General features: G+C 40.1%; 1 protein-coding gene across 20 annotated transcripts in view; it reads right to left on the reverse strand.

Moving 5' to 3' along the window:
• The window catches only part of LOC126985496 (transient receptor potential-gamma protein-like), a 176,805-nt gene that overhangs the window by 60,262 nt on the left and 89,358 nt on the right, over positions 1-27,185 (reverse strand). For all 20 annotated transcript variants that reach the window (XR_007738751.1, XM_050840479.1, XM_050840466.1 and 17 more), the window contains 2 exons: positions 7,160-7,289; positions 4,421-4,528 (listed from right to left, as the gene is read on the reverse strand). Coding sequence is in view for 19 of the 20 variants with exons in the window: in XM_050840479.1 (XP_050696436.1) it covers positions 4,421-4,528; positions 7,160-7,289 (238 nt within the window). In the remaining variant the exon portion in view is untranslated. The remainder of the gene's footprint in view (positions 1-4,420; positions 4,529-7,159; positions 7,290-27,185) is intronic.

The raw sequence follows: 27,185 nt of genomic DNA on the forward strand, positions 1-27,185 counted from the left end.
CTTCTTTGTTTATTATTTTTTTGATTGTTTTGTGGTGTTTTTCGTTTTCTTTCTTATCGGTTTTTCCTTTTCTTTGTTTTATTTGCTCTCTCCTAACGTTTTCTTTCTGTTGTTCTTTGTTTCTTGTTTTTATTTGCATGGTTTTCTTTTGTGCTATTTCGTTTTCTTTTCTTCCACTTTCTTTTCATGGATAACTTGGCTACTTTTTTAATTTCTAGTTAATTTATATCTTAATAGTAGCATATTAATTTTTTGGATTAGTTTTAGCATGGCTGTCTAATAGTAAAACAACACTAATAAAAACGATCATTAGAATCACTAATACCATAGCCATCATCATTTTTTTTTTTTTACGTTTCGGCCTATGACTCAGGTAGGCTTTCTTGGTGGGGCGTGATGGTCGGCCCCAGCCCGTTACAGCGCAGCAAGTGTTTATAGTGGCGCCATCTTGTTTGGCTCATGCTGCCACCCCGGAGCTCATCTTCGATCCTCTTGTCGAGAGAATCTAGACTCCAAGTTGATAGGCGGTCTTCAGGACAGCATGCGGGTAGTCTTGGCCACTCGGCGGTGACTGAAAAATTGCCAGCTTGTTTGTCGCGGCGGGCGGGACGCGAACCTGTGTCATCTTGAACGCTGCGCCAGCACGCCGACCACTCAGCCACCGCCTCCCCAAAACACTCTAACTAAACCACGTTGCCAATTAAGCTCAAAGTACCTACAATAACAAAACTTTCAACTATTCTAATAATTTACCTCAAAGTCTACGTCATCTAGTCAATCAATTAACCAATCCATATATAAATAAATGGAAAAACAAACTCATGACAATACCTAAATAGCGACAAAACAAACAGACTATATAATTATTTCAACACGCAAATCGCAAGGCTAAAAACTCGTCACCAATACAAACAAAGAAAACGGGAGACTGCACTCATGAACTCGACTTTTATGGGTAACTTTAAAGGAAACAATAATATACAAACTACTTCATTCTTCATTAATTCAAGTCAAACCTCTCCAATGTTACTTCAAGGCTACCACAGACCAGGAAATACAGACAGACAGAGGAAGAAAAGGAAAAGAATAATGATACGAAAGAGAAGGGGTGAGAAAATGCAGGATAAAGAAGAGAACGATCGGAAAACATGAGATAGAGGAGAAAGCATGAGACGGAAAGAGAAGGAATGAGAAAAAGAAAATAAAGAGATAGAGAAACAGAAGAAAGACAGGAAAAAAAGAAAGATTAATGACACGAAAGAGAAGGAATGAGAAAAAGAAAATAAAGAGATAGAGAAATAGAAGAAAGACAGGAAAAAAAAAGATTAATCACACGAAAGAGAAGGAATGAGAAAAAGAAAATAAAGATAGAGAAAAAAACAGAAGAAGGACAGGAAACAAAAGAAAGAATAATGAGACGAGAGAGAAGAAATGAGAAAATACAGGATAAAGAAGAGAGCGATAGGAAAACAAGAGATACAGAGAAAAAAAGAATGATTAGCGATACAAAGGAGAAGGAATGAGAAAATGCAGAACAAAGAGAGATAGTAAATTAAGAGTGAAAACGATATAGGAAGAACGAAAGAGAATAAGAACAGAATAACAAACGAATGAAAAAAAATAAAGTAGAGAGAATGATAGAAATACAGAAGAATGGTTGAAAAAACGAAATGAAAACGAGAGATAGGAAGAATGAAGATAACAAGAAGACAAAAATACAATGGAGGCAATATTCAGGATAGAAAAAGGAGATAAATTAAAAGATAAAATAATAAAGAAAGGGATGAGATAAAAAAAAGAGAAGAAATAGAAAGAACGAAGAAGAAAATAGACGATAAATGGATAGAAGTACAAAAAAGGGAAAAAAGTGAACATGTGGGAATGAAAATAAGTGGAAATAAAATTATGAAAAATGAAAAGAATAAAATGAAGATGAAGAATGAAGAAGACAGAGATGAATAAGTAACAACACAAAAGAAAAAAGAAAGTGAAGATGGAAAAATTTAGATGAAAAATAATGACATAAAGAAAAAGATAAATGGATATGGAAAATAAAGATAGAGGTTGAAGATAAAAGAAAAAATGATGAAAATAAAATCAGCGGAAAAATAGAGAGAAAAAAAAAAGATAAATGAACACGAACAAAAAGAAAAGAAAGAAATATAAAGAAAAATATTGAGAGAGAAAATATGAAGGCGAGTGAAAGGGAGACGAAAAGGAATATGAATAAAGGAAAGTGAACCAAAATTAACAAAGGAAAGGTAAAGGAAGGTAAAGTCCAGGTGATCAAGGCTGACGGCACAAGGTAAACAGACTAATTAGTGAGTTGTCTTTTTTACCTTGCGAAGATTAGTCATGGAGAGCTGTTAAGGGAAAGAGAGAGAGAGAGAGAGAGAGAGAGAGAGAGAGAGAGAGAGAGAGAGAGAGAGAGAGAGAGAGAGAGAGAGAGAGAGAGAGAGAGAGAGAGAGAGAGAGAGAGAGAGAGAGAGAGAGAGAGAGAGAGAGAGAGAGAGAGAGAGAGAGAGAGAGAGAGAGAGAGAGAGAGAGAGAGAGAGAGAGAGAGAATTTTGATTAATTATTTTTCTTATATTTAGATTTTTCATTAAAGTTAAGGACACGAATATATTAGCGAGAGAGAGAGAGAGAGAGAGAGAGAGAGAGAGAGAGAGAGAGAGAGAGAGAGAGAGAGAGAGAGAGAGAGAGAGAGAGAGAGAGAGAGAGAGAGAGAGAGAGAGAGAGAGAGAGAGAGAGACTGACTTAAAGCTATTTTACTCATTACCTTTATCACTGCTGGGGTATTTTTTTAAGATCAACAACAAAAATAATAATAATAATAATAATAATAATAATAATAATAATAATAATAATAATAATAATAATAACAATAATGCCAATGGTAATTAATATGAAACTTAAAATATTAAACTAAAATAAAAGTGATTTGGTGAATTAAAGAAAGTAAACACGAAGAATCTCTCTCTCTCTCTCTCTCTCTCTCTGTTTTCCTTTCAGATTACAATGAAGAGGAAACACATTAGTACACACACACACACACACACACACACACACACACACACACGCGCACACACACACACACACACACACACACACACACACACACTGACCGTCGTGTATCAGTAATGTGCACACAACGGTACACACAAGACCGAAAATATAAAACACGCACACAGAAACGCACACAGCTTGCTCGACCACATACGCACATGCGTGAAATGTATGTACACGCGTCAAAAATACTCACACGAACCAAAACGTACATCAGTGAGTGTGTGTGTACGTAAGTTAGGTGTACATACATGGACATTAGTGTACGCAAGATTAGGTATACACACATGAGGAAAGAAAAGACGCACATAAAGGAATGAAAAACGCACATGAGAGGAAACGCACATGAAAAACAAAAAGCGTACACAAAACAAGCGCAACGCGTACATGAAAATATAAAAAAACGTACATAAGGGAGCGAGGACTTACAATACTTACACGAGTTACTAATAACGTACACAAAATAAATCAAACGCACACACGCACACACACATACACGGAAACGCTCATGTGTGCACGTATAGACTGATAGATATGAAAGAAATGAAGAAATAATTAAAGAGAAGCGAAATAAATGAAAGGAAAAAAAAACTATTACACATTCTTTTCTTTTTTTCCTCCTTTCTTCTCCTTTCTTTTTTCCTTTGTACTGTCCCTCTTCTTTTTTTTTACCTTTGAAATAATTAAAGATAAAATCGATTAATGAGTAAAAAAATGTAAAATAGCTTTCTCTTTTTTTTCCACTCTCGAACTCCGTCCTCTGTAGGTGCGGGCGCTCTCTCCTTTTCTTTTTTGTCTTGGAACTCTATTTAATGTTTTTACTATAGATAAGAAGAAATAATGATAAATAAGATAACTAAAAGGAAGAAAATAATAGACTAACTTTCCCTTCTCTTCTTTTTCCTTCCTCTTGCTCCATCTTTCCTCTTTCGTTCCTTTTTTTTCTCCTCTCTCTTTTATTTTCATTCTTTCCTCTCTCTTTCTCTGTTTGTTGATTCCTCTTATTCCTCACTTTCCCTTTTTGTTCAACCCTTTCTTCCCTCTCTCCTTTACTGTTCATCCTTCTCTTCCCTCTCTCTTTCCCTCTTTGTTGATTTCTCTTCCTCCTCTCTCTTTCTCTTTTTGTTAATTCCTCTTCCTCCTCCCTCTTTCCCTTTCTGCTCTTTCCTTCCTTCCTTCCTGGCAGCTACTCTCTCCCTCTTTTTTTTTCAACTTTTCTATGGATAGGAATAAACAATGAAAAACCAGGTAAGTAAAAAGGAAACAAATGTAATAGACAAGCTTCCCCCCTTTTCCAATTTTCTCTCCGTTTTCTTCTTTCCCCTCTCCCTCCTTAGCGTGTGTGGGTACTCACGTGCAGCGTCCCCGGCTCGTGCACCGTCTCCTCGTGTTCCAGCAGCACCTCCACGGCCTCCACGTATTCCTCACTGATGGCATGGAGCAGCGCGTCCTTCGTCTCCACCTGCGGAAGGGAGGAAAGGTGTGCTGAGGTTGGCTGGTGGAGTGACGGAATGGTTGGTTTGTTAAATAGATTAGTGTTTAAGTGGTTAATTGGCTGACTAACTGACTGGTTGACTGGTCAGATTGTTAGATAGTTAAATAGATGATTTTGTCTTTGGTTGATTAAGTGATTTACTGTTTGATTAGTCTATGTGTTTCACTGGTAATTTATTTGCTGACTGATTGACTGACTGAAAAAGTATTTGGATTATTGTTTAACTGACTGACTGACAAATTGACGGAGTGGCGACTAACTGATTATATAACTGATTGGATGATTAGTTTACTGGTTGATTAAGTTACTGACTGGCTGGTTGACTCATTGACTGATTGGCTTGTTAAATGATTGGTAGGCGAGTTAATTAGTTGACTGACTTATTGGAGGATTCGCTGGATGGTTGTTTTGTTAGTGTGTCATTTATACAGTCAATCAGTCAGCCAGTTATTTAGTTCTACAGTAAGTCAATCAGTCAGGCAGTCAAACTAAAACCTTGCCTGAATAAATAGTTGACTGACTGACTGAACTATTGTACAATTAACTGACTAACAAAAAGCTTGACGAAATGACTGACTGACTGCATAACTATAAAAAGCTTGACTAAATAACTGGTTGACTGATTGACTGTATAAATGACACACTAACAAAATAACTTGACTGAATGACCGACTGACTGCCTGATTGACTGAATGACCGACTGACTGCCTGATTGACTGACTGACTGACTTATCACTGAACTAACTAATTGTGACAAAAAGCATACCTGACCAAGCAAACGAGTGACCATCCGGCAAAGTGCTCGCCTGACCTCAATGGCTGCCCGACCAACAAAGTGCCTGCCTGATTGAGTTGGTGACCGACCGATTGACTGACTGACGGATTAATTGAGTGACGACAATTAAGCTCCTGTCGTTGCCGCGGGTCGGGTCACACGGGCGGCGCGAAATGAAGTTTGTTGGCATGAAAGATAATTATTGATGCTAAAATGTGTGATTAGTTCTTCCAATCAATAGAAAAGTAAAATGCGGTTATTACTTTCTCATTAGGGAGGGCGGAGTACAAAGGGGAGTGGTGATTGAATAGAGGGAGTGGAGGAGAGTTAGGAGGGAGGGAGTGGATGGAGTAAATGGAGAAAAGGAAAGAGGAAATAGGAAAAGAAGGAAGGAGTAGAACAAAGTGGAGTGGTGATTGAAGAGAGGAAGTAAAGGGGAGTAGGGAAGAAAGGAGTGGAGAAGAGTAAATGAAATAAAGAAAGGAGGAAATAGAAAGAAAAAGGAACAGAAGAAAATGGATGAGTATGGGAGGGAAAAAAAAGGAAAAAAGAGGAAGAGAAGGAAGGAGTAGTCGAAAGAGGGGGAGTGGAGGGGAATAGGGAGGAAGGGAGTGAATGGAGTAAATGGAAGAAAGGAGGGAGGAATCAGGAAGATAAAGGAACGGGAGAAAAAGCAAAAGTTAAGAGGAGAGGGAAGGAGTACAAAGAGTAGAGGAAGGGAGTAGGGAGAAGGGGAGTGGATGGAGTAAGTGGAAGAAAGATAAAGTGAAGGAGTGACAGGGAGAGAAGAATAAAATGGAGAGATGAAAGAAGGAGACATAGGAAGAGAGGGAAGGTGATGATGGGAGGGAGAAAAAAAGGGGAAAAAAACAAAGAGGAGAGAGGCAGATTGGAGAAAGAGGAAGTGGGTAATGGAGGAAAAAAAATGGAGAGAGAGAGAGGGTGATTAAGTGTGTGTGGGGGGGGGAGGGGAGGGGAGGAGGGGAGAATGAAAAAGAGACAGATAGAGAACATCGTACCTTTGATAGAATTTCTTCCTTCTCTCTCTTCTTTTTTCCCTTTCTCTTGGTCGATCTTCCCCTCCCTCCCTCTTCCTTATTTGTTCCTTCCTCCTCCTCCTCCTCTCTCCTTTTATGTTCCTCCCCTTCTCCCCTCTCTCTCTCCCTTCTTGTTCCTTCCTTCCTTCACTCCCTTTCTTCCCTCACTTTTTTTCCCTTCCTCTTGGTCGATCTTCCCCTCCCTCCCTCTTCCTTATTTGTTCCTTCCTCCTCCTCCTCTCTCCTTCTATATTCCTCCCTTTCTTCCCTCTCTCTCTCCCTTCTTGTTCCTTCCTTCCTTCACTCCCTTTCTTCCCTCACTTTTTTTCCCTTCCTCTTGGTCGATCTTCCCCTCCCTCCCTCTTCCTTATTTGTTCCTTCCTCCTCCTCCTCCTCTCTCCTTTTATGTTCCTCCCCTTCTCCCCTTTCTCTCCCCTCTTGTTCCTTCCTTCCTTCACTCCCTTTCTTCCCTCACTTTTTTTCCCTTCCTCTTGGTCGATCTTCCCCTCCCTCCCTTTTCCTTATTACTTCCTTCCTCCTCCTCCTCTCTCCTATATTCCTCCCTTTCTCCCCTCTTTCTCTCCCTTCTTGTTCCTTCCTTCCTTCTCTCCCTTTCTCCTCGCCATAACATCCCCAATCTGTCTCTTCTCTCTGTCTTCTCCCCCTTTTCTCCCTTCAATTATCACCTTCCCTTTCTTTATTTGTCTTCTTCCCTCTTATTCACCTTCATATCTTAACTACCGTACCTTAAACTTAACTACCGTATCTTAAACATAATCATCGTACCTTGAACTTGATGAGCAGCTCCACCATCTCCAGATTCTCGTTGTCGATGGCCATGAGCAGAGCGGAGCGGCCGAGGGGGTCCACGCAGTTGACATTGATGAATCCAGTCTCGGCGGCCCTGATGAGGATCCTGAGGGGGAAGGCGCCAGGTGAGCACAGGTGAGGAGGTGATATGGAAAGGGAAAGTAAAGTTGAGGAGGATAAGATAAGGTAATGTGAGGCAAGGGTGAGTGAAGTGGTGAGATAAGGAAATGTATGGTATAAATTTAAAGTAGTGGTTGTTAGGTAATATAAGGTGAGGTCAGGTAAGATAAGGTATGGTTAGGTTAGGTTATGGTTAGGTAAGGTGAGGTAAGGTAAGGTGAGGTGAGGTATGGTAAGGTATGGTAAGGTATGGTAAGGCAAGGTAAGGTAAGGTAAGGTAAAGCTAAGGTGAAGTAGAGTAAGGTAAGGGGACATCATATAAAGTATTGAATGAAAAACAAGAAGAAAGAAATGTTAGAATAAATTTAATTAGAATAAAGAGAAAGGTAAAGAAGAGAAGAAAACGTATAAAGGAAGGTAGACTAATAAAACAGGTAAAGATGGAGAAAATAACATAAAAAAGAGTAGACTAAATAGAAAGATAAAGTAGGAGAAAATACAAAAAGAAAGAGAAATAAAATAAAGAGAAAGAAGAAAAAGGAGAAAATGACATAAAAAGGAAGTAGAGAGAAAGGAGAGGAGGAGGAAATAATGCCAAAACGAGAGAGGTAGACAAAGGAAAAAGGAAAGGAGGAGAAGGAAAAAGAAGATGACTGAAGAGAAAGGGAAGAGGGGAACAGAAAACGGGGCCAACCACACACACACACACAAAAAAAAATCAAGGTACACTAAACTAAACAGGAAATAAAAATATAAAAGATACAAAACCATTAATAACACAGAGCCACAAAGGAGAACGAAGGTGTGGAATGAGGAGGAGTGATTAATGTTCAAAGAGGGAAGGGAAGGGAAGGGAAGGGAAGGGAAGGGAAGCAAAAAAAAGTAATGAAGGTTTTCTGTATCAAGGTAGGGTTTCAGAAAGGTGATTTGTAGCAGGTGAGGGGAGAGCGAGAGCGAGAAAGAGAGAGAGAGAGAGAGAGAGAGAGAGAGAGAGAGAGAGAGAGAGAGAGAGAGAGAGAGAGAGAGAGAGAGAGAGAGAGAGAGAGAGAGAGAGAGAGAGAGAGAGAGAGAGAGAGAGAGAGAGAGAGAGAGAGAGAGAGAGAGAGAGAGAGAGTAGTTAACGTGTAGAAACAAGGAAGTTAGGGGAGAAAAAAGGAGACACGCGATTAATTCCAGGTGTGAGGAAGGAGTCATTAAGGTGCAGACAGGTGTGAGGGGACAGGTGAGAAAGGTGAGGGAGGAGGGAGGTGAAAGGAAGAAAAAAAAGTATATAATTTTTCTTGATGTAACGAAAGAGGAAGAAAGGGAAGAACGGGAAGAAGAAGCTACACAAAACTATTCTATTAATAAACAAAAAAAATCAAACTAATTATATATACAGGTGAGAAGAAAGGTGGGGGAAGAGGGAGGCGAAAGAAAGGTAGGAAAAAAGGATATTATTTTTTTTTTTTGGAGGAACAAAAAGCTACACAAAACTATTCTATTAATAAACAAAAAAATCAAACTAATTATATATACAGGTGAGAATAAAGGTGAGGCAAGAGGGAGGCGAAAGAAAGGTAGGAAAAAAGGATATTATTTTAATTTCTTTGGTGTAATGAAAATAAAGAGGAAGAGGGTGAGAAGGAAAGTGAGGGAGGAGAGAAAGGTGGGAAAAAGAGGCCTATTTTCTTTTATTTTGGTGTGACGAAAGGAAAGAGGAAGGAGGGGAAGAGGAGAAACTACAATCTCCTGAAAATCATTATGACAAACAGTAAGACGAAATCGTTCTCCAAACAATATAATCACAAAACGTCAAACTAAATATATATACAGGTGATAAGAAAGGTGAGGCAAGAGGAAGACGAAAGAAAGATAGGAAAAAAGGATATTATTATTGCTTTTGGTGTAATGAAAATAAAGAGGAAGGTGAGAAGGAAAGTGAGGGAGGAGGGAGGAGAGAAAGGTGGAAAAAAGAGGTCTATTTTCTTTTATTTTGGTGTAACGAGAGGAAAGAGGAAGGAGGGGAAGACGAGGAACTACAATCTCGAGGAAATCATTATGACAAACAAAGTCGAGATCGTTCTTCAAACAATATAAACAAAATCATTCTATACACATGAACAAATCTTAATAAATCTAAACACGGACAGAAGGAGAAAGAACGCAAAGAAAGCTAGAGAAAGAACATTGATGATATATATAAAGAGAGGATGACTGGTTATGATGGAGGACAAAGAAAAGGAGGATGAAATAAGAAAAGATGGATAAAGATGACATAAACAAACACAGAAAAGGAGGAAGAAAAAGGAGGAAGAAAAAAGGAAGAAGAAAAAAGGAGGAACAAGAAAGGAGGAAGAAGAAAGGAAGAAGAAAAAGGAGGAAGAAAAAAGGAAGAAGAAAAAAGGAGGAACAAGAAAGGAGGAAGAAGAAAGGAGGAAGAAGAAAGGAGGAAGAAAAAAGGAGGAAGATAAGGGGAGGAAGAAAAAAAGGAGGAAGAAGAAAGGAGAAAAAAAGGAGGAAGAAGAAAGGAGGAAGAAAAAAGGAGGAAGAAGAAAGGAGGAAGAAAAAAGGAGGAAGAAGAAAGGAGGAAGAAAAAAGGAGGAAGAAGAAAGGAGGAAGAAAAAAGGAGAAAGAAAAAATGACTGACGAAAAGAGACAAACGATAAAGATGTAGAAAATAAGATAAAGATGTAGAAAATAAGATTAGTCATGATAAATGGAGAAAGAAAAGAGACAAGATAAAGATAACCAAAACCAAAACAAAAACAAGACGACCAAAGACAATAACAAAGAAAATGAGAAAAAAGAAAACAAAGAATGGACAAGACAAGATAAAGATAAAAAAACAATGAAAAGAAAATGAGATAAAAAGAAAATAAAGAAAAGACACAAGACGATAAGATAAAGACAAATGACAAAGAAACAACAACGATAAGAACAAGACGACTCAAGACAATTATAAAGAAAACGAGGAAAAAAAGAAAATAAAGAAAAGAGACAAGACAAGATAAATAACAAAAAAACACAACAACGAAAAGAAGAAAACGACTCAAGACAATTAAAAAGAAAACGAGAAAAAAAGAAAAAAGAGAAAAAAAAGGTCCTCCATCAAAGTTTCCCGCCCGTTGCAGAAGAAGGTCGTTAAGGAGAAGTTAGGTGACAAGGGAAGGACAGGTAGAGAAAGGACTTCAGGAGCGAGGAAAAGGTAAAAACACACAGGTAGTTGATTACAGGTGAGTCGAACGGATCATTAATTAAAACTCCTGCAGGTGAGATTAGGAAAGTAAGATTAACTATGTCGAATCAGGAAAAACGGATATAATTAGCTGAGTAAGATCGGATCCGGATAATTAAGGATAAAGAAGAAGAAAAGTTAAAAAAAGAAAAGAGAGGAAAAAGCATAATTGGAAAAGGAAATGGATACGTGACTTACTGGAGAGAGAGAGAGAGAGAGAGAGAGAGAGAGAGAGAGAGAGAGAGAGAGAGAGAGAGAGAGAGAGAGAGAGAGAGAGAGAGAGAGAGAGAGAGAGAGAGAGAGAGCATACCTGACAGAGAAAGACAGACACACACACACACACACACACACACACACACACACACACACACACACACACACACACACTGACCCAAAAGAGAATTATAATCTTACTCGAAATAGGACAAAAACTAAAATAAAGAAAAACAAAACACGACAAAAACTAAAATCGCGTTCTTTACTTATTCCCAGACAAAAAAGAATATATAAAGAAAATATCGAAGCAAGAAAATACACCACCTGCTTCCCGCCCAGGTGAGGGGAGGGCTAATTGGGGTGTCACCAGGTGTAGAAAAAGACTAATTGATTTCTGGTAAGGTGTGGCGAGGGAGGAGAGGGGAGAGGAGGGGAGGGGGGGTGACTGCCTCGAAAGGTGAGTCACGAGCTGATTAAGACCGAAACCTGGTGAGGGAAAGTGTTAATTGGTGCTTTGACAGGTAAGATGAAGCACAGGAACTCAGGTGACAATCAGTGCTCAGGTGTGGGAGCGGTGAGTAGCGGGCTTTTTTTTTTTTCTCTGCACTCTTTTTGTTGCCCTCGAGCCGTCTCCTTTGCTTAAAAAAAAGGCGTAGACAGAGTGATCACTTTCCAATACCAGGTAAAGGAACAAAGAATCCAGTCAGGTAAGCAGCGTTAATTACAGCTTCGACAGGTGAGATAACCCACAAGGCCCCAGGTAATTAGATGCTTAGGAAATAATGACAGGAAGAGAACCAGGTGAACTCAGGTGAAGGAATGTAGTCAGGTGAGGTAATTATAACTTCGATAGGTGAGATAAGCCATAAGATCCCAGGCAATTAGATGCTTAGGAAATAATAACAGGAAGAGAACCAGGTGAACTCAGGTGAAGGAATGTAGCCAGGTGAGGTAATTATAACTTCGATAGGTGAGATAAGCCATAAGATCCCAGGCAATTAGATGCTTAGGAAATTATGATAGGAAGAGAACCAGGTGAACTCAGGTGAAGGGATGTAATCAGGTGAGGTAATTATAGCTTCAGCAAGTAAAGCAAATAATATAAACCATAGTAAATAGATGTTAAGGACTGAATGGTGTGGGAAAAAAACCAGTTGGATGCTTAAGAGAGAAGGATAGAGAGATCAGATGAAAGCAAGAGTGATTACAAAGCCTGGCAGGTGCGAGAACAAAGACTCTTAAAGGTCAGGTGTACAATAATAAAGGTCAAAAACTCTTGTTGTAATTGGTTGGAGTTATTGAAATATTACGGCTGACTATTGCCACTTAATTAATTCTTCGCGTGATGATAATTCTGCATGTTGGGCGCGATGGAATAACATTAATATGATTGGCGAGTGTTATTGTTAGGGGAGTGATTTATGCTGACAGGATGATTAACGCACAAACGCACACACACGCACGCACACACACACACACACACACACACACACACACACACACACACACACACACACACACTTTTTACCTCCTTCAAGATTGTTTTAGGACGGAGAGAAGATTTTTTTCCCTCCCTCATCATATTGGAGAGAAAATGGGAAGGGAGGAAAGGGAGGGAAGGAGGAATGGAAGGATTGGAGGAAAGAATAAGCCAACGGGTAAAATAATTTGCAATGATTAACATGAAAATCTGCGGATATTACTCCCTGATTTCACTAACAAAACCCAATTAGGACGGAGAGATTTTTTTCCCTCCCTCATCATATTGGAGAGAAAATGGGAAGGGAGGAAAGGGAGGGAAGGAGGAATGGAGGGACTGGAGGAAAGAATAAGCCAACGGGTAAAATAATATGCAGTGATTAACATGAAAATCTGCGGATATTACTCCCTGATTTCACTAACAAAACCCAATCATTTCCATTCACGATTCTTGTTGACATGCTAAACACACGACAAACAAACAAACGAACAAACAAACAGCAATATATAACCTCTAATTAATTAAAAAAGCAGGTGAGAAAAGGCACTTATTAGCACCTTGAAACTGAGGGCACCAATTCTACATTTCAGAGACCAAACCTATTCTTTCACACTAATTTTCTTTTTTAGGGGGGAAACTAAAAAAAAGACTCCCCTCTCCCTTTTATCTTTTTCTCTTTCCATTCGCTTCATCTCCCTCTCCTTTTTGTCTCTCTTATTTCTCCATCCTCTCACCTACCCTTTCTATCCTCAGTTTCCTCCATCCTTCATCTCTTTCCTTCTCTCTCCCCTCTACTTTTTCTCTTTTTCTCTTTCCATCACCTTCATCTCACTCTCGTTTTTGTCTCTCCAACCTCTGAACTATCCCTTCTATCCTCTTTCCTCCCTCCCTCTTCTTTTTCCTTTTCTTCCCTCTCCTTTTTATCTTTTTCTTTTTCCCTACGCTTCATCTTTCTCTCCTTTTTATCTCTCTCATTTCTCCATCCTCTCACCTCCCCCTTCTATCCTCTCTTTCCTCCCTCCCTCATTTCTTTCCTTCTCTTCTCCTCTTTCCTTTTTCTCCTCTTTCTTTCCCTCCGCTTCACCTCCGTCTCCTTTTACCCTCTCTCATTTCTCCAACCTCTCTCCTCCCTTTTCTCTTCTTCTCCCTTCTCTTTCTTTCCCTCCCTTCCCCTTTCATCTCACTTACTTCTCTCCCTTCGTTTCTTTCCTTCTCTCCTCCTCCCCCTTTTATTCTCCTCTTTCCTCTCCTCACTATTTTTTAAGGTAGGTCCGCATTCGGTATTTTTGGCAGCCTCTTAATTAGCGGTTAGGCAGGTGAGCATCGGTGTTGATTAGAAGCCCACCGGGTGAACAACCCTTAATTAGTCGGTGATGGGACGGGAGAAGGTGAGGGTGATTGATTGCAGAAGAAGGGGAGAGAGGGGGGGAGGAGAAATAAAAGTGGGGAGGGGAGGGGAGGGGAAGAAATATGGGAGAGAAGGGGATAGGAGGGGAAGAGTGAGAGTGAGAGAGAGGAGGAGAAAGGAGGAAGGAGAAAAGGGAGACGAGGGGAAAAGATATGGAAGGAAGGGGAGAATAGGGGAAGGGAAACAGAGGGAGGAGAAAAGTGTGGAGGGAAAGGGAAAGAGGAATAGAAGGGATAAGGGAGAGGCAAAAAAAGAGGAAGAGGAGGGAAAACGGGGAGGTGAGGAGAAGAGAAAAAGAATAGGGAAGAGGGAGAGAGGAGGAAGGAGGAGAAGTAGGTAGGAAAGAGAGAAGAGGAAGGGGAGGGGGGGGGGAGAAGGAACAGTATTAGGGAGAGAGAAGATAAATGAGAAGAAAAAGAGGAGAAGGGAAAAGTAAGATAAAGGAGGGGAGAGAGGAGGGGAAGGGAAAACGGAGAAGAAAAAAAAAGATAATTGAGATAGAGGAGAGAGGAGGGGAGAAAAAGAGAAGAGGGGAGGAGGAATGGGGAAGCGAGAACAGGGAGGGAGAAGATAAATGAGGGAGGAGAAAGAGAACGAGAAGGGAGAGGTAAGATAAAGGTGGGGAGAGAAGAGGGAGAGAGTAGGGGAAGAAGGAAGAAATTAAAAAGACAGAGAAGTTGGGAGAAAAGGGAAGAGAGAGAGGAGGAAGAAGAAAGAGAGAACAGGGAGGGAGAAGAGAAATGAGGGAGGAAAGAGAGGAGAATACAGAGAAGAGAGGGGACTGAGAGAAGAGGGAGGGAGAAGAGAGATGGGGGAGGAAAGAGAGGAGAAAAGAGAAGAGAGGGGAGGAGGGGGAGAGGAAAGTGAGAGAAGAGGGAGGGAGAAAATAAATGGGGGAGGAAAGAGAGGAGAAAAGAGAAGAGAGGAGACGAGGAGGGGGAGAGGAAAAGTGAGAGAAGAGGGAGGCAGAAGATAAATGGGGGAGGAAAGAGAGGAGAAAAGAGAAGAGAGGAGAGGAGGGGGAGAGGAAAGTGAGAGAAGAGGGAGGCAGAACAGAAACGAAAGAGGAAAAAAAGAGAGGAGATGGAAGAGGTAAGATAAAGGAGGGGAGAGGAGGGGTAAGATAAAGGAGGGGAGAGGAGGGGTAAGATAAAGGAGGGGAGAGAAGAGGAAGAGTAAAGGAGGGGAGAGGAGAGGAAGAGTAAAGGAGGGGAGAGGAGAAGAAGAGGGGAGGTGAGGAACGGGGAAAGCCCAGATAGGTGAGGGGGCTCCTGATCACCGTCGTTCAGGTGAGGAAGCACCAATTAAGCGAGGGACAGGCGAGTAAACAAGGCCAGGTGACGGGCAGGTGCGCTGTGACACCTCGACGCGCGTGTTGCCGGGTGAGCGATGATTACAGGTGCGATAATGTGGACAGGTATTAATTAGACGATAGTGAGAGAGTAGATGATGGTGAATAAAAGAAAACGATAGCGAGTGAAAGTGAAAACGATAGTGAATGAAAGTGAGTAAAGATGATAGAGAGTGATAATGATAGAGAATGAGTGAAAATGATAGTGAATGAGTGAAAACGATAGTGAATGAGTGAAAACGATAGTGAATGAGTGAAAACGATAGTGAATGAGAGTGAAAACAATAATGAATGAGTGAAAACGATAGTGAATGAGTGAAAACGATAGTGAATGAGTGAAAATGATAGTGAATGAGTGAAAATGATAGTGAATGAGTGAAAACGATAGTGAATGAGTGAAAATGATAGTGAATGAGTGAAAACGATAGTGAATGAGTGAAAACGATAGTGAATGAGTGAAAACGATAGTGAATGAGAGTGAAAGCGATAGTGAATGAGAATGAAGATGAGTGCATGAGTGAAGATGATAGTGAATGAGTGAAGATGATAGTGCATGAGTGAAGATGATAGTGAATGAGTGAAAACGATAGTGAATGAAAAGTGAATGGGACTGAAGACGATAGTATGATTGAAAATGATAGTGAAGGAGAATGAAGATGAAAGTGAATGACAGTGATGACGAGAGTGAATGAAAAGTGAAGTAGAGGTAATACGAAAGTGAATTAGTAAAAAAAAAGTAATTAAACCAAACAAAAGGACTTCCAAAATAGCAGAGTAAAGATAATAATAATAATAATAATAATAATAATAATAATAATAATAATAATAATAATAATAATAACAGTAATAAAAATAATAAAAATAATAATGATGATATAATAATAAAAAAATAATAATAATAATAATAATAATACGTGTAGCTAGCATAATTAACACACCTCACCACACCACGCCTGCTAATTGATATCACCTCAACACTAATTACCGACACAGCAGGTGAGAAAAGGTAGACAGAAGTAAATTAAGTGCTCAAATATTTTCCTCTTTTTCCTCTTTTTATTGATTTTCCGTTTTCTATTCTTTTCTTCATCTCTTCTTTTTATCTATTTTTCCTGTCCTGTTCTTTTTCTTATTTCCTCTTTTTTATCTAGTTTTCCTTTCGTATTCTTTTCCTCATTCCCTCTTTATCAATTTTCCCTTTTTTATAATTTTCCTCACTTTCTCTTTTCATCAGTTTTCCCTTTTCTTCTTCTATTCCTTTTCTCTCATTCATCGTTTTTTTCCTTTTTTTCATTCTTCATTTCTTTTACACTGCCCACTTTTTCTCTACTACTACTACTACTACTACTACTGCTACTACTACTACTACTGCTACTACTACTACAACTATTACGAAAACTACAACAATTTCTTCACCTCCATTGTATATAAAAACAAGACTCCGGTTATTTTTTTTTTGTCTTCATCAGGTCCGTCTTAAAACATCGTACCTTTCAGCTTTTTTCCTCTTCATTTTCCTCTTTAGTTTCCTCCTCCTCTTACGAAATGCCTCCTCCTCCTCCTCCTCCTCTTCGGGTGTTCTCTTGTCCTTCTTCATTTTTTTTCTGGTTCTTGCTTCATATGATCCTCGTCCTCGTCCTCCTCCTCCTCCTCTTCTTCCTCCTCCTCCTCCTCTTCTTTCTTCCATTTTTTTTCCTCTTTGTTCATCCTTTCCTTTGTTGTTTCCTCTTGTGATTTTATTTCTTATTTTCTGCTTCGAATGATTTTTTTCTTTTTCTTTTTCTTCTTCTTACTCTCTCTCTCTCTCTCTCTCTCTCTCTTCTTCATTCTTTCTCGTCTTTTTTTTACTTTCTTATTGTTTTTTTTCTGACGTTTTTCTTCGCTTTCCTCTTCTTCTTCTTCTTCTTCTTCTTCTTCTTCTTCTTCTTCTTCTTCTTCTTCTCCTTCTTCTTCTTTCTTTCTTACTTTCTCTTTGTATTTCCTTTCGTTTTCCTGTTATTCTTTTTATGATGTTTCTTGTCTTTCCTTTTTCTTTACCTTTGTTTTCTTCTTCCTTTTCTTCTTCTTCTTCATCTATATAATCATCATCATCATCTTCTTCTACTTCACTTTCTTCTTCTTTTATATAACCATCATCATTTTCTTCTTCTATTTCTTCTTCTTCTTCATCTTCTTCGTCTTCTTCTTCATCTTCTATTTCTTCTTCGTCTTCTTCATTTTCTTCCTTCTCCTCCTTCTATTTCTCCTCCTCCTCCTCCTCCTCCTCCTCCTCCTCTTCCTCCTCCTCTACCCTGACACCACAAGCTAAAGAGGGCCAGGTGACGATGACCGATAATGATGACGATGATGATGACGATGATAGTGCCGCCAATGCCTGATAATAATGCATAGCGATCGCGGTAATTAATTCCCTCGTCCGCCGATGAAGGTTTGAGGTCGTTAGCGGCGTGAAATATCTCCCGGCCTGGCAGTATATTAATTATTATGAAAATGGGAGTTTTTTCGTAATAGAGTGATTATGTGGGAGTTATTTTGCAGCGTGATTTTGAAAGGGGGAAAACTACTGCTACTACTACTACTACTACTACTACTACGACTACCGAGGGACTATATCCAACATTTTCCTCCACTCAAACTCTTGACACGAAGTTTTTCCCCTGAGAGAGAGAGAGCGAGAGAGAGAGAGAGAGAGAGAGAGAGAGAGAGAGAGAGAGAGAGAGAGAGAGAGAGAGAGAGAGAGAGAGAGAGAGAGAGAGAGAGAGAGAGAATCCCCTCCACACACATTTTCCTGTTTCCCTTCCCCCCCTCCCTCTCTCTCTCCCTCTCTCCCTGATTGGCTGAGAGAGGCCCCACAAGGAACCAATCACGTGTCTTCTCCTCCCTGTCTCCTTTTCTTGTCTTCTTTTGTCTTCCTTGGGCGACTCTGACCCACTGGAGGCCTGTTGTTATTTATTGTATTTTTTTTTATTTTCTATTATTTTTGGGCTGTTTCTATCTATTTTTCTATTATTTTTTACTGTTTTTATTATTGTCTGATTTGTATGTTGATTTTTTTGTACTATTTTCGTTGTTTTTGTTATTTTTTGGATTGTTTTTGTTTTAGTTTTAATATTTTTATTGTTTATTATTTTTTGGCCTGTTTGTATTTACCTTATTTTATTGGAAGAGGAGGAGGAGGAGGAGGAGGAGGAAAAAGAGGAAGAGGAGGAAAATGGACGAAAGAGATGGAGGAAGAAAAAATAAACAATAATAACGAGGAAGTAGAGGAGAAGGTTGAGGAGGAGGAGGAGGAGGAGGAGGAATATGAAATTACTTTGATATTGCTATTGCTTCTACTTCTACTACTACTACTACTTCTACTACTACTACTACAACTACTACTACTGCTACAACTACTACTACTACTACTACTTCTACTACTACTACTAGAACTACTACTACTGCTACAACTACTACTACTACTACAATCCCTATACCCAGCACAGAATAATCAATACACACACACACACACACACACACACACACACACACACACACACACACACACACACACACACACACACACACACGAGGACAAAACAAATAACTCATTACAAGACCTCCTCCTACTCCTCCTCCTTACCCTCCTCCTCCTCCTCCTCCTCCCACCAAGAGTTCAAATTTCCTCCAATCAGTGCTTCCTCTCCCCTTAACCCTTCTCTCCCTCCCTCATTTCTTCTCCTCTCATCTTCCTCTTCCTCTTCCGTACCCTTTCTTTCTCCTCCTCCTCCTCTTCTTCTTCTTTATCTCTTTCCTCTTATTTTCCTCTTTCTCTCTTTCATTCACTCCTCTCTTCCTTTACTTTCCTCTTCTCTTTTTCTGCCTTTTTTAATCCTTTTCTTATTCTTTATTTCCTCTTCATCAGCTTTCCCTTTATTTCCCTTTCCTCTCCTTCCTTCATTCCACTTCTTTTTCTATCTCCTATTTCCTCTTCTCATTAGTCCTGCAATAGTATCTTCTTCCTCGTCTTCTTTTTCTTCTTCTCCCTCCTCCTCCTCCTCCTCCTCCTCCTCTTCCTCCTCTCTCAGGCTTCGTCTTACGTATAATTAAAGAAACTATGTTATGAGTTGTTATTGAGAGAGAGAGGAGGAAGATTCTCTCTCTCTCTCTCTCTCTCTCTCTCTCTCGTTTTTTTTCTCTTTTCGTTAATAATTTCTCTTTCTCTTTCTACGTCTATTTATTTACTCTCTCTCTCTCTCTCTCTCTCTCTCTCTCAGCAGGACAGGGCTAATTAATTGAGAAAGATTGGAGGCTCCTTTCTTATGTTTTCTCAAGAGGAGGAGGAGTAGGAGGAGGAGGAGGAGGAGGAGGAGGAGGAGGAGGAGGAGGAGGAGTGAATACAGACACAGAAGAGGGGAAAAGAAAGAAGGACAGCTCTCAACAGGTCTCTCTCTCTCTCTCTCTCTCTCTCTCTCTCTCTCTCTCTCATCTAAACCATTTTTAATTGATTCAGTTACAGATTAAATTCCCTCACCCGTTTTCTATTAATTTTTTTCTCCTGCTTTTCGTTTTCTTTCAATTAAACGCTCAAGAGAAAACGGGGAAGGGGAGGGAGGGAGGATAAAAGGAGGAAGGGGGAGAGGAGAGAAAATGAGAAAGGAAAAGGAGAGAGAAGAGAAGAGAGGAAAAGAGAAAGAAGAAAGTGAGAATCTCTCTCTCTCTCTCTCTCTCTCTCATGGAGGAGGAACTTCTCTCTCTCTCTCTCTCTCTCTTACTTTCCTTTTCTCTCCAGAGGAAGGAGGAGAAAGGGAGGAAGGAGGAGGAGAAAGGAGGAGGAAGGAGGAGAGGTGAGGAGAGGGAGAGGGAGGGAGGGGGTAAGGAGGAGAAGGAGGAGGAAGGAGAGTGGAGGAAGGAAGGAGAAAGAAAGGGAAGGAGAAAGAAAGGGAAGGGGAAGGAGGAGGGGGAGGGGGAGGGAGGGGAGGGAGGGGAGGGGCAGCAATAATTAAAAAAAAAATAAAGTAAAAAATAAAATAAAAAGGCTAGGGTGTTTTTTTCCGGCGCTTTTTCTTTTGTTATTATTAAATGGAGGAAAAAAAAGACTTGATGGGGGGAGTTAATGGCGTGTGTGTGTGTGTGTGTGTGTGTGTGTGTGTGTGTGTGTGTGTGTGTGTGTGTGTGTGTGTGTTAATAATGAGACACTTTTGGATTAACGGAAAAAAAGCAGAAAACGTCCACAAATCACAGTTCTCTTTCTTCCTCTTCCTCTTGTTCCTCTTCTTTCTCCTCTTTTCTCTCTTTTTCTTATGTTGCTTCTCCTCTTGTTTTTCCTCTTTTCTCTTTTTCTTATGTTGCCTCTTTCTTCCTCTTCTTTCTCCTCTTTTCTCTTTTTTTTCTTAAGTTGCCTCTTTCTTCCTCTTCTTTCTCCTCTTTTCTCTTTTTTTCTGATGTTGCCTCTTTCTTCCTCTTGTTCCTCTTCTTTCTCTTCTTTTCTCACTTTTTCTTATGTTTCTTCTTTCTTCCTCTTCCTCTTGTTCCTCTTCATTCTCTTCTTTTTTCTCTTTTTCTTATGTTGCCTCTTTCTTCCTCTTCCTCTTGTTCTTCATCTTTCTCCTGTTTTCTCTCTTTTTCTTATGTTGCCTCTTTCTTCCTCTTCTTTCTCTTTTTCCTCTTGCCTCTTTCTTCCTCTTCTTTTCCTCTTTTCTTTTTTTTGCCTCTTTCTTCCTCTTCCTCTTGTTCTTCATCTTTCTCCTGTTTTCTCTCTTTTTCTTATGTTGCCTCTTTCTTCCTCTTCCTCTTGTTCCTCTTCTTTCTCCTGTTTTCTCTCTTTTTCTTATGTTGCTTCTCCTCTTGTTTATTCCAGTCCCCTTCCTCTTCTTCTTTCTCCTTCTCCTCATCTTTCTTTTCCTCCTCCTCCTTCTCCTCTTATTCATTCTTCTTCCTCTTCCTGTTTCCTCTCCTCTTGTTTATCTTCTTCATGTTCCTCTTCCTTCCTGTTTTCTCTCCTTGCAATTCTTTATAATCTTTCCTCCTCCTTCTCTCTCCTCTCTCCTTCCTCTTGATTCTCCTCCTCCTTCCGTCTCTCCTTACTCTTCCTCTTTCCAAATTCTTGATACTTCTTCGCTTCCTTCCTCTTCTTTTTCCTCTCTTCTCTCCTTTATAATTCGTTCATTCACCTTTCTCTTTCCTCTCCTCTGTATCTCTCTCTCTCCCTCCTCCTCCTCCTCCTCCTCCTCCTCCTCCTCCTCTTTCTTTCTTTATTTTTCATACTCCGTCACCTTTTCCTTCCTTCCTTCCTTCCTTCCTTCATTCCTCCTTTCTCCACACATTCTTTCATTTCCATCTCTCCTCCTTCCTTTTCTCTCCTCCTCTTCCTCCTCTTTCCAAACTTTTCATACTCCAACACCCTCTTCCTTCTTGCCTTCCTTCCTCCTCCTCCTCCTCCTCCTCCTTCCTTCGTCTTCTGAGTCCTCTCCTATTCCTTTTTCCTCCTTCCTTTCTCTACACACTAATCTCCTTTTTCATCTCCCCTCCTTCCCTTTCTATCCTCCTCCTCCTCCTCCTCCTCCTGGACAAGATAATAATAATGTGTCCGCGGTCCGCAATAAATTTCCCCGTCCGTTAAATATTCGCCCCATATCTTGCTAATTCCGGGGCGGGGGACGGCGGGGCGGGGTGAGTTACGGGGCCGAAAGTTGGCTAATTGTGATTGTGCCTTTGCTTGGGGTAAGTTGTTTTTCTTCCACGCAGAGACAATGGAGTGAATGCAGAGGAGGAGGAGGAGGAGGGGAGGAAGAGGTAAGCAAGGAGGAGGAGGAGGAGGAGGGGAGGAAGAGGTAAGCAAGGAGGAGGAGGGGGGAAGAAGTAAGGAAGGAGGAGGAGGGGGTAAGGAAGGAGGAGGAAGAGGAGGAGGAGGAGGACTTGGATAGAAAAAACAGAGGAAAGGAAAAGTGAGATGTAAAAGAGCAAATAAAAGGAAAGAAGAGGAGGAAGAGGAAGAAAGGAAGGAAGGAAGGAAACAGGTGAAGAACTATCAAAGAGGAGGAAGAGGAAGGAGAGAAGGAAAGACGAGGAGTATAAAGAGGAAGGAAAGAGGACTAGGAAGAGGAAGAAAAGGAGAGAGGGAAATATGAAGAGGAAGGAAGGAAGGAAGGAAGGAAGGAAGGAGTAAGAGGAATTAAGAAAGAGGAGGAAGGAGGAGGAGTATGCGAAGGAAGGAAGGAAGGAAGGAAGGAAGAAGGAAGGAAAGAGGCGAAGGAGGAGGAGGTAAGGAAGGAGGAGGTAAAGGAGGAGGAGGAGGAAGGACCTGTACAAAGAAGCCATCACTCATCTTCTCTTCCTCCTCCTCCTCCTCTTCCTCTTCTTCCTCCTCCTCCTCCTCTTCCTCTTCTTCTTCCTCCTCCTATCATGTCTTGCTTCCGTTTGAGAATGTCTTCCAAAAACTACACCTCCTGTCTTCCTCTTCTTCTTCTTCTTCCTCCTCTTCCTCCTCTCTTCTTCCTTTACTTCATCAGAGTCTTCATTCACACTTCTTCTTGTTCTTCCTCTTTTTCTTAGTCTTTTTTTTTTCTAGTTCATCTTTCTTCTCCATTACTCCTCCTCCTCCTCCTCCTCCTCTTCCTCCGCATGACGGATTAAATCTTCCTTATTAAAATTTCACGCTTCCATCAAGATATTGGACACAAGAGGAGGAGGAGGAGGAGGAGGAGGAGGAGGAGGAGGAGGAGGAGGATTATAAAAAGAAAAAAAAATATGATGAAAAACAAACACAAGATAAACATGAAAAAGAAGAGGAGGAGAAAGAGGAGGAGGAGGAGGAGGAGGAGGAGGAGTGGAAGAAGAGGTGGAAGAGCATAAGAATAGAATGAAAAAAAAAATAATGCAAATATCAATCAATTATTTTACTACCACGTCATCTTCTTCCTCTTCTTCCCCTCCTCTTTTTTTCCTCCTCTTCTCTCCTCTTCTTTTTCGTCTCCTCTTCCTTTACTTCATCCCCCTCTTCCCCTCTTCTTCTTTTCCTCTTCTTCTTTTCCTCCGCTTCTCTACTTTATCCTCTTCCTTCCTCTCCTTTTTCATCTTCTCTTCATTTACTTTTTCACCCTCTTCTTTTCTCCTCTCTTCCTCTTCTTCCCCTCCTCTTCTTTTCCTCTTTCGCTTCTTTTCTTTATCCTCTTCCTTCCTCTTCTTTTTCATCTCCTCTTGCTTTACTTTTCCCCCCTCTTCTTTCCTCCTCTATCTTCTCCCTCGTTTCCTCCTCAATTTCTTTCTCTTCTTCCTCTCTTCTCCTCCTCTTTCCCCTCTTTTCTTCTCCTCTCCTTTTCCCCTTATTCCTCCTATTTTCTTCCCCTTCCCCTTCTCTTCTCCTCTATATTCCTCCTCTATCTTCTTCACCCTCGTTTTCTCCTCAACTTCCTTCTCTTTTTCCTCTCTTCTCCTCCTCTTCCTCTCTTTTCTTCTCCTCTCCCTTTCTTCTTACTCCTCCTCTTTTCTTCCCCTTCCCTTCTCTTCTCTTCTGCTCAATTTCCTTCTTTTCCTCTCTTCTCCTCCTCTTTCCCCTCTTTTCTTCTCCTCTCCTTTTCCTCTTATTCCCCCTCTTTTCTTCCCCTTCCCCTTCTCTCCTCCTCTTTATTCCTCCTCTTCCTCTTCCTCTATAAACTCGTGTTCTAAGTTTTGTATATAATTCAGGTGATGGATAACATGCCTCCTCTTACCGCCTGTCTCATTTTTCCTCTTTATCGCCATCTCCCTCATTTTTATCTTCGCCTCCTCCTCTTCTCCACTTCTCTTTATCTCCCTCTCTCTATCCTCTCCTCCTCCTCTTCTTCTTCTCCCTCCCTGCCTTCCTTCGTTGGGTTTTAGTGTTGTTCTTTGTTTTCTTTTTTCAGTTTCTTTTCTTCTAATTTTCTGGTTAATATGTTTTCTTTGTTTTTCTTCTTCCTCCTCCTCTTCACTCCTCTTTATCTCCCTCTCCATCTCCTCTTCTTTCTCCCTTCCTTGTGCTTCTAACATATGGCTTTTCCTTCTTCTTGTTCTTCTTCTTCGTCATCTTCTTTTCCTAATTCTCTGTTTATTCTTCTTTCTCTTCTTCCTTTCTTCTTTCCCTTCCTCCTCTTTTTTTGTGTGTCATTCTCTCCTTATTCCCCTTTTTCTCTTCTTCTGCTCTTTCTTAATTTTCTGCTTCTTCTTCTATTTCCTTTTTTTCTTTTTTCTTTTCTGGTTCTAATTTTCTGCTTACTCAATTTTCTCTTCTTTTTCTTCTACTTCCTCTTCTGCTTCTGCTTCTAATCCTTTTAAGTCTTCGTTTTATTTAGTTTCGGTCTTTTTTTTCTTTTTTTTATAATTCTCTTTTTCTTTTCTTCTTTTCTTCTCCGTTGATGTTTTACTTATCGTTGTTTTTATCTTTACTCTTCTTCTTCTTTATCTTTCTTCTTTATTACCTCTTTCTCTGTTCCTCTTAATCCTCTTCTTCTGATCGCTTCCCTTCTTTCTTTTCTTTTTTCTTCTCCCCTTTTCTTTTATTTCTTCTGCTTCTACTTCTACTTTTCCTTCTTCTTCTCCTTCTTCTCATTCTTTTCCTTCTTCATTTTTTCTGCTTCTTCTTCTACTTCTTCCTCCTCTTCTTTCTCTTCCTCTTCTTCTTCTTCTTCTTCTTCTTCTTCTTCTTCTTCTTCTTCTTCTTCTTCTTCTTCTTCCTCCTCCTCCTCCTCCTCCCGTTGTTCATATCCCTCCTCCTCTCCTTCCTCTTTATAATTTCCTCTCTCTCTAAAACATTTAAACGAATTCACATTTTTCTTCCTCCTCCTCCTCCTCCTCCTCCAAATTCTCTTTCTCCTCCGTTTATTCTTTCTTCCTCTTTTTCTCCTCCTCTTTCGGCGATGTTTATTCCCTTCCTCCTCTTTTATTTCCTCTTTCTCTTGAACCTTTAAGCGAATACGCATTTTCATCCTCCTCCTCTTCCTTCTCTTCATCTTCCTCCTCCTCCTCCTCCTCTTCACAAGCTCATTCTCTTCTTCTCTCTTGCCTCAATTTCTTTCTTGTGGTTTTAAACTAATACGCTTTTTTCTCCTCCTCCTCCTCCTCCTCCTCCTCCTCCTCCTCCTCTTCCTCCTCCTCCTCCTCATTATATTCTTTTCTTCTCCTTTCTTTTATATTTCCTTTTTCTCTCTCTTTCTTAGTTTTATCTCAAATTCTCTCTCTTTCTCTTTCTCTCTCTGTTCCTTTTTCTATCTCCTTTTTATTCTTTTTTTTTTTATTTGTTTTATTATTTTTTCCTTTTCTATTTTTTTTTGGTTCAGAGTACGAATTCGCATCTTCCCTCCTCCTCCTCCTCCTCCTCCTCCTCTTCTTCTTCTTCTTCTTCTTCTTCTTCTTCTTCTTCTTCTTCTTCCTCCTCCTCCTCCTCTTCCCTCCTATCTCCTTCGTTCTTTTTATCCTCTTTTCAATTTACTTCCTCATCTTCCTTAATCTCCTTCGTCCTTTCCCTTATTCCACTTTATTTCACTTTCTGTCTTAATTCCCTCCTTCGTTGTGCTCTCTCTCTCTCTCTCTCTCTCTCTCTCTATATTTATTGTTTTCTCCTTCTCCTACAGTTATTGCCTCCTCCTTCTCTTCTTCCTCCTCCTCCTCTTGCACTTCCTCTTCCTCTTACAACTCTTCCTCCTCCTCCTCCTCCTCTTCAGATTTTCCTCTCTTAATTTTTGTCTCTCTCTCTCTCTCTCTCTCTCTCTCTCTCTCTCTCTCTCTCTCTCTCTCTCTCTCTCTCTCTCTGTCGGAATATAATCTTGCCGGTAAATATTTTTGGGTTAAATTTGCAAGTTTTTTTTTCTTTCTTCTTTACTTCATCTTCTTGACTCTCCCCTCTCTCTCTCTCTCTCTCTCTCTCTCTCTCTCTCTCTCTCTCTTATCATTTTTATTCACAAATGCAAAATTTCTCAAAAACTTTACTCTTCTTCTCTTTCATGGTCTTCCTCTTCCTCCTCTTTTTTTCTCCCTTTTCTTCCTCCTCGTGAGCAATATTTCTCGCTAATCACCCAATCCTTCTCCCTAAAACCCTAATTACTCACGGCCCTTCCCCAATCCCCTTTTCCCGCCCACTCTCGTTTTTATAAGTGATTGGATCCTACCTTTACGCGATCCAGTCCTGTTCTTACCTAACTGACCTTTCCCTAATCTGAACTGTCTCTAATCTGATCTTCCTCTAAACAGATCTTTGTCTTATCTGAACTTTCTCTAATCTGAACTTCCTCTATTCTGATCTCCTCTAATCTGAACTTCCTCTAATCTGACCTTTCTCTAATCTGACCTTTCTCTAATCTGAACTTTCTCTAATCTGATCTTTATCTAATCTGAACTGTCTCTAATCTGAATTTTCTTTAATCTGATCTTTCTCTAATCTGATCTTTCTCTAATCCGAACTTTCGCTAATCTGAATTTTCTCTAAACTGATCTTTCTCTAATCTGAACTTTCTCTAATCTGAACTTCCTCTATTCTGAACTTTCTCTAATCTGAGCTTTCTCTAATCTGAACTTTCTCTAATCTGAGCTTTCTCTATTCTGATCTTTCTCTAATCTGAACTTTCTCTAATCTGAACTTCCTCTATTCTGATCTTTCTCTAATCTGAGCTTTCTCTAATCTGAGCTTTCTCTAATCTGAGCTTTCTCTAATATGAACTTTCTGTAATCTGAACTTTCTGTAATCTGAACTTTCTGTAATCTGAACTTTCTCTAATCTAACTTTTATTTAATCTGACCTTTCTCTAATCCGATCTTTCTCTAATCTGACCTTTCTCTAATCTAACTTTTATTTAATTTGACCTTTCTCTAACCCGATCTTTCTCTAATCTGACCTTTCTCTAATCCGATCTTTCTCTAATCTGACCTTTCTCTAATCTGACCTTTATTTAATCTGACCTTTCTCTAATCCGATCTTTCTCTAATCTGACCTTTCTCTAATCTGAACTTTCTCTAATCTCTTTTTCCTCTTGATTTTCTTCACGGTTCTTATCTTCCTCCTCTTCTTTCCTCTTAATCTTTCTTCTTGTCCATCTAATCTTTCTCCTTTACCTCCTCCTCATCCTCTTTTTATCTCATTTCTTAATCCTCACCTCTTCCTTCCCTCCTCTTTACCTCTTTCCTCTTCTTTCTTCTTTATTTTCTTCCTCTTCTCTTCCAGTCCTTCTCTCTCATCTTTCCTTTCGTTATCTCCCTTTCTACCTTCTCCACCCCCTCTTA

The sequence above is a fragment of the Eriocheir sinensis genome, chromosome 59, assembly GCF_024679095.1.
Source record: "Eriocheir sinensis breed Jianghai 21 chromosome 59, ASM2467909v1, whole genome shotgun sequence".
Lineage (NCBI taxonomy): Eukaryota > Metazoa > Arthropoda > Malacostraca > Decapoda > Varunidae > Eriocheir > Eriocheir sinensis.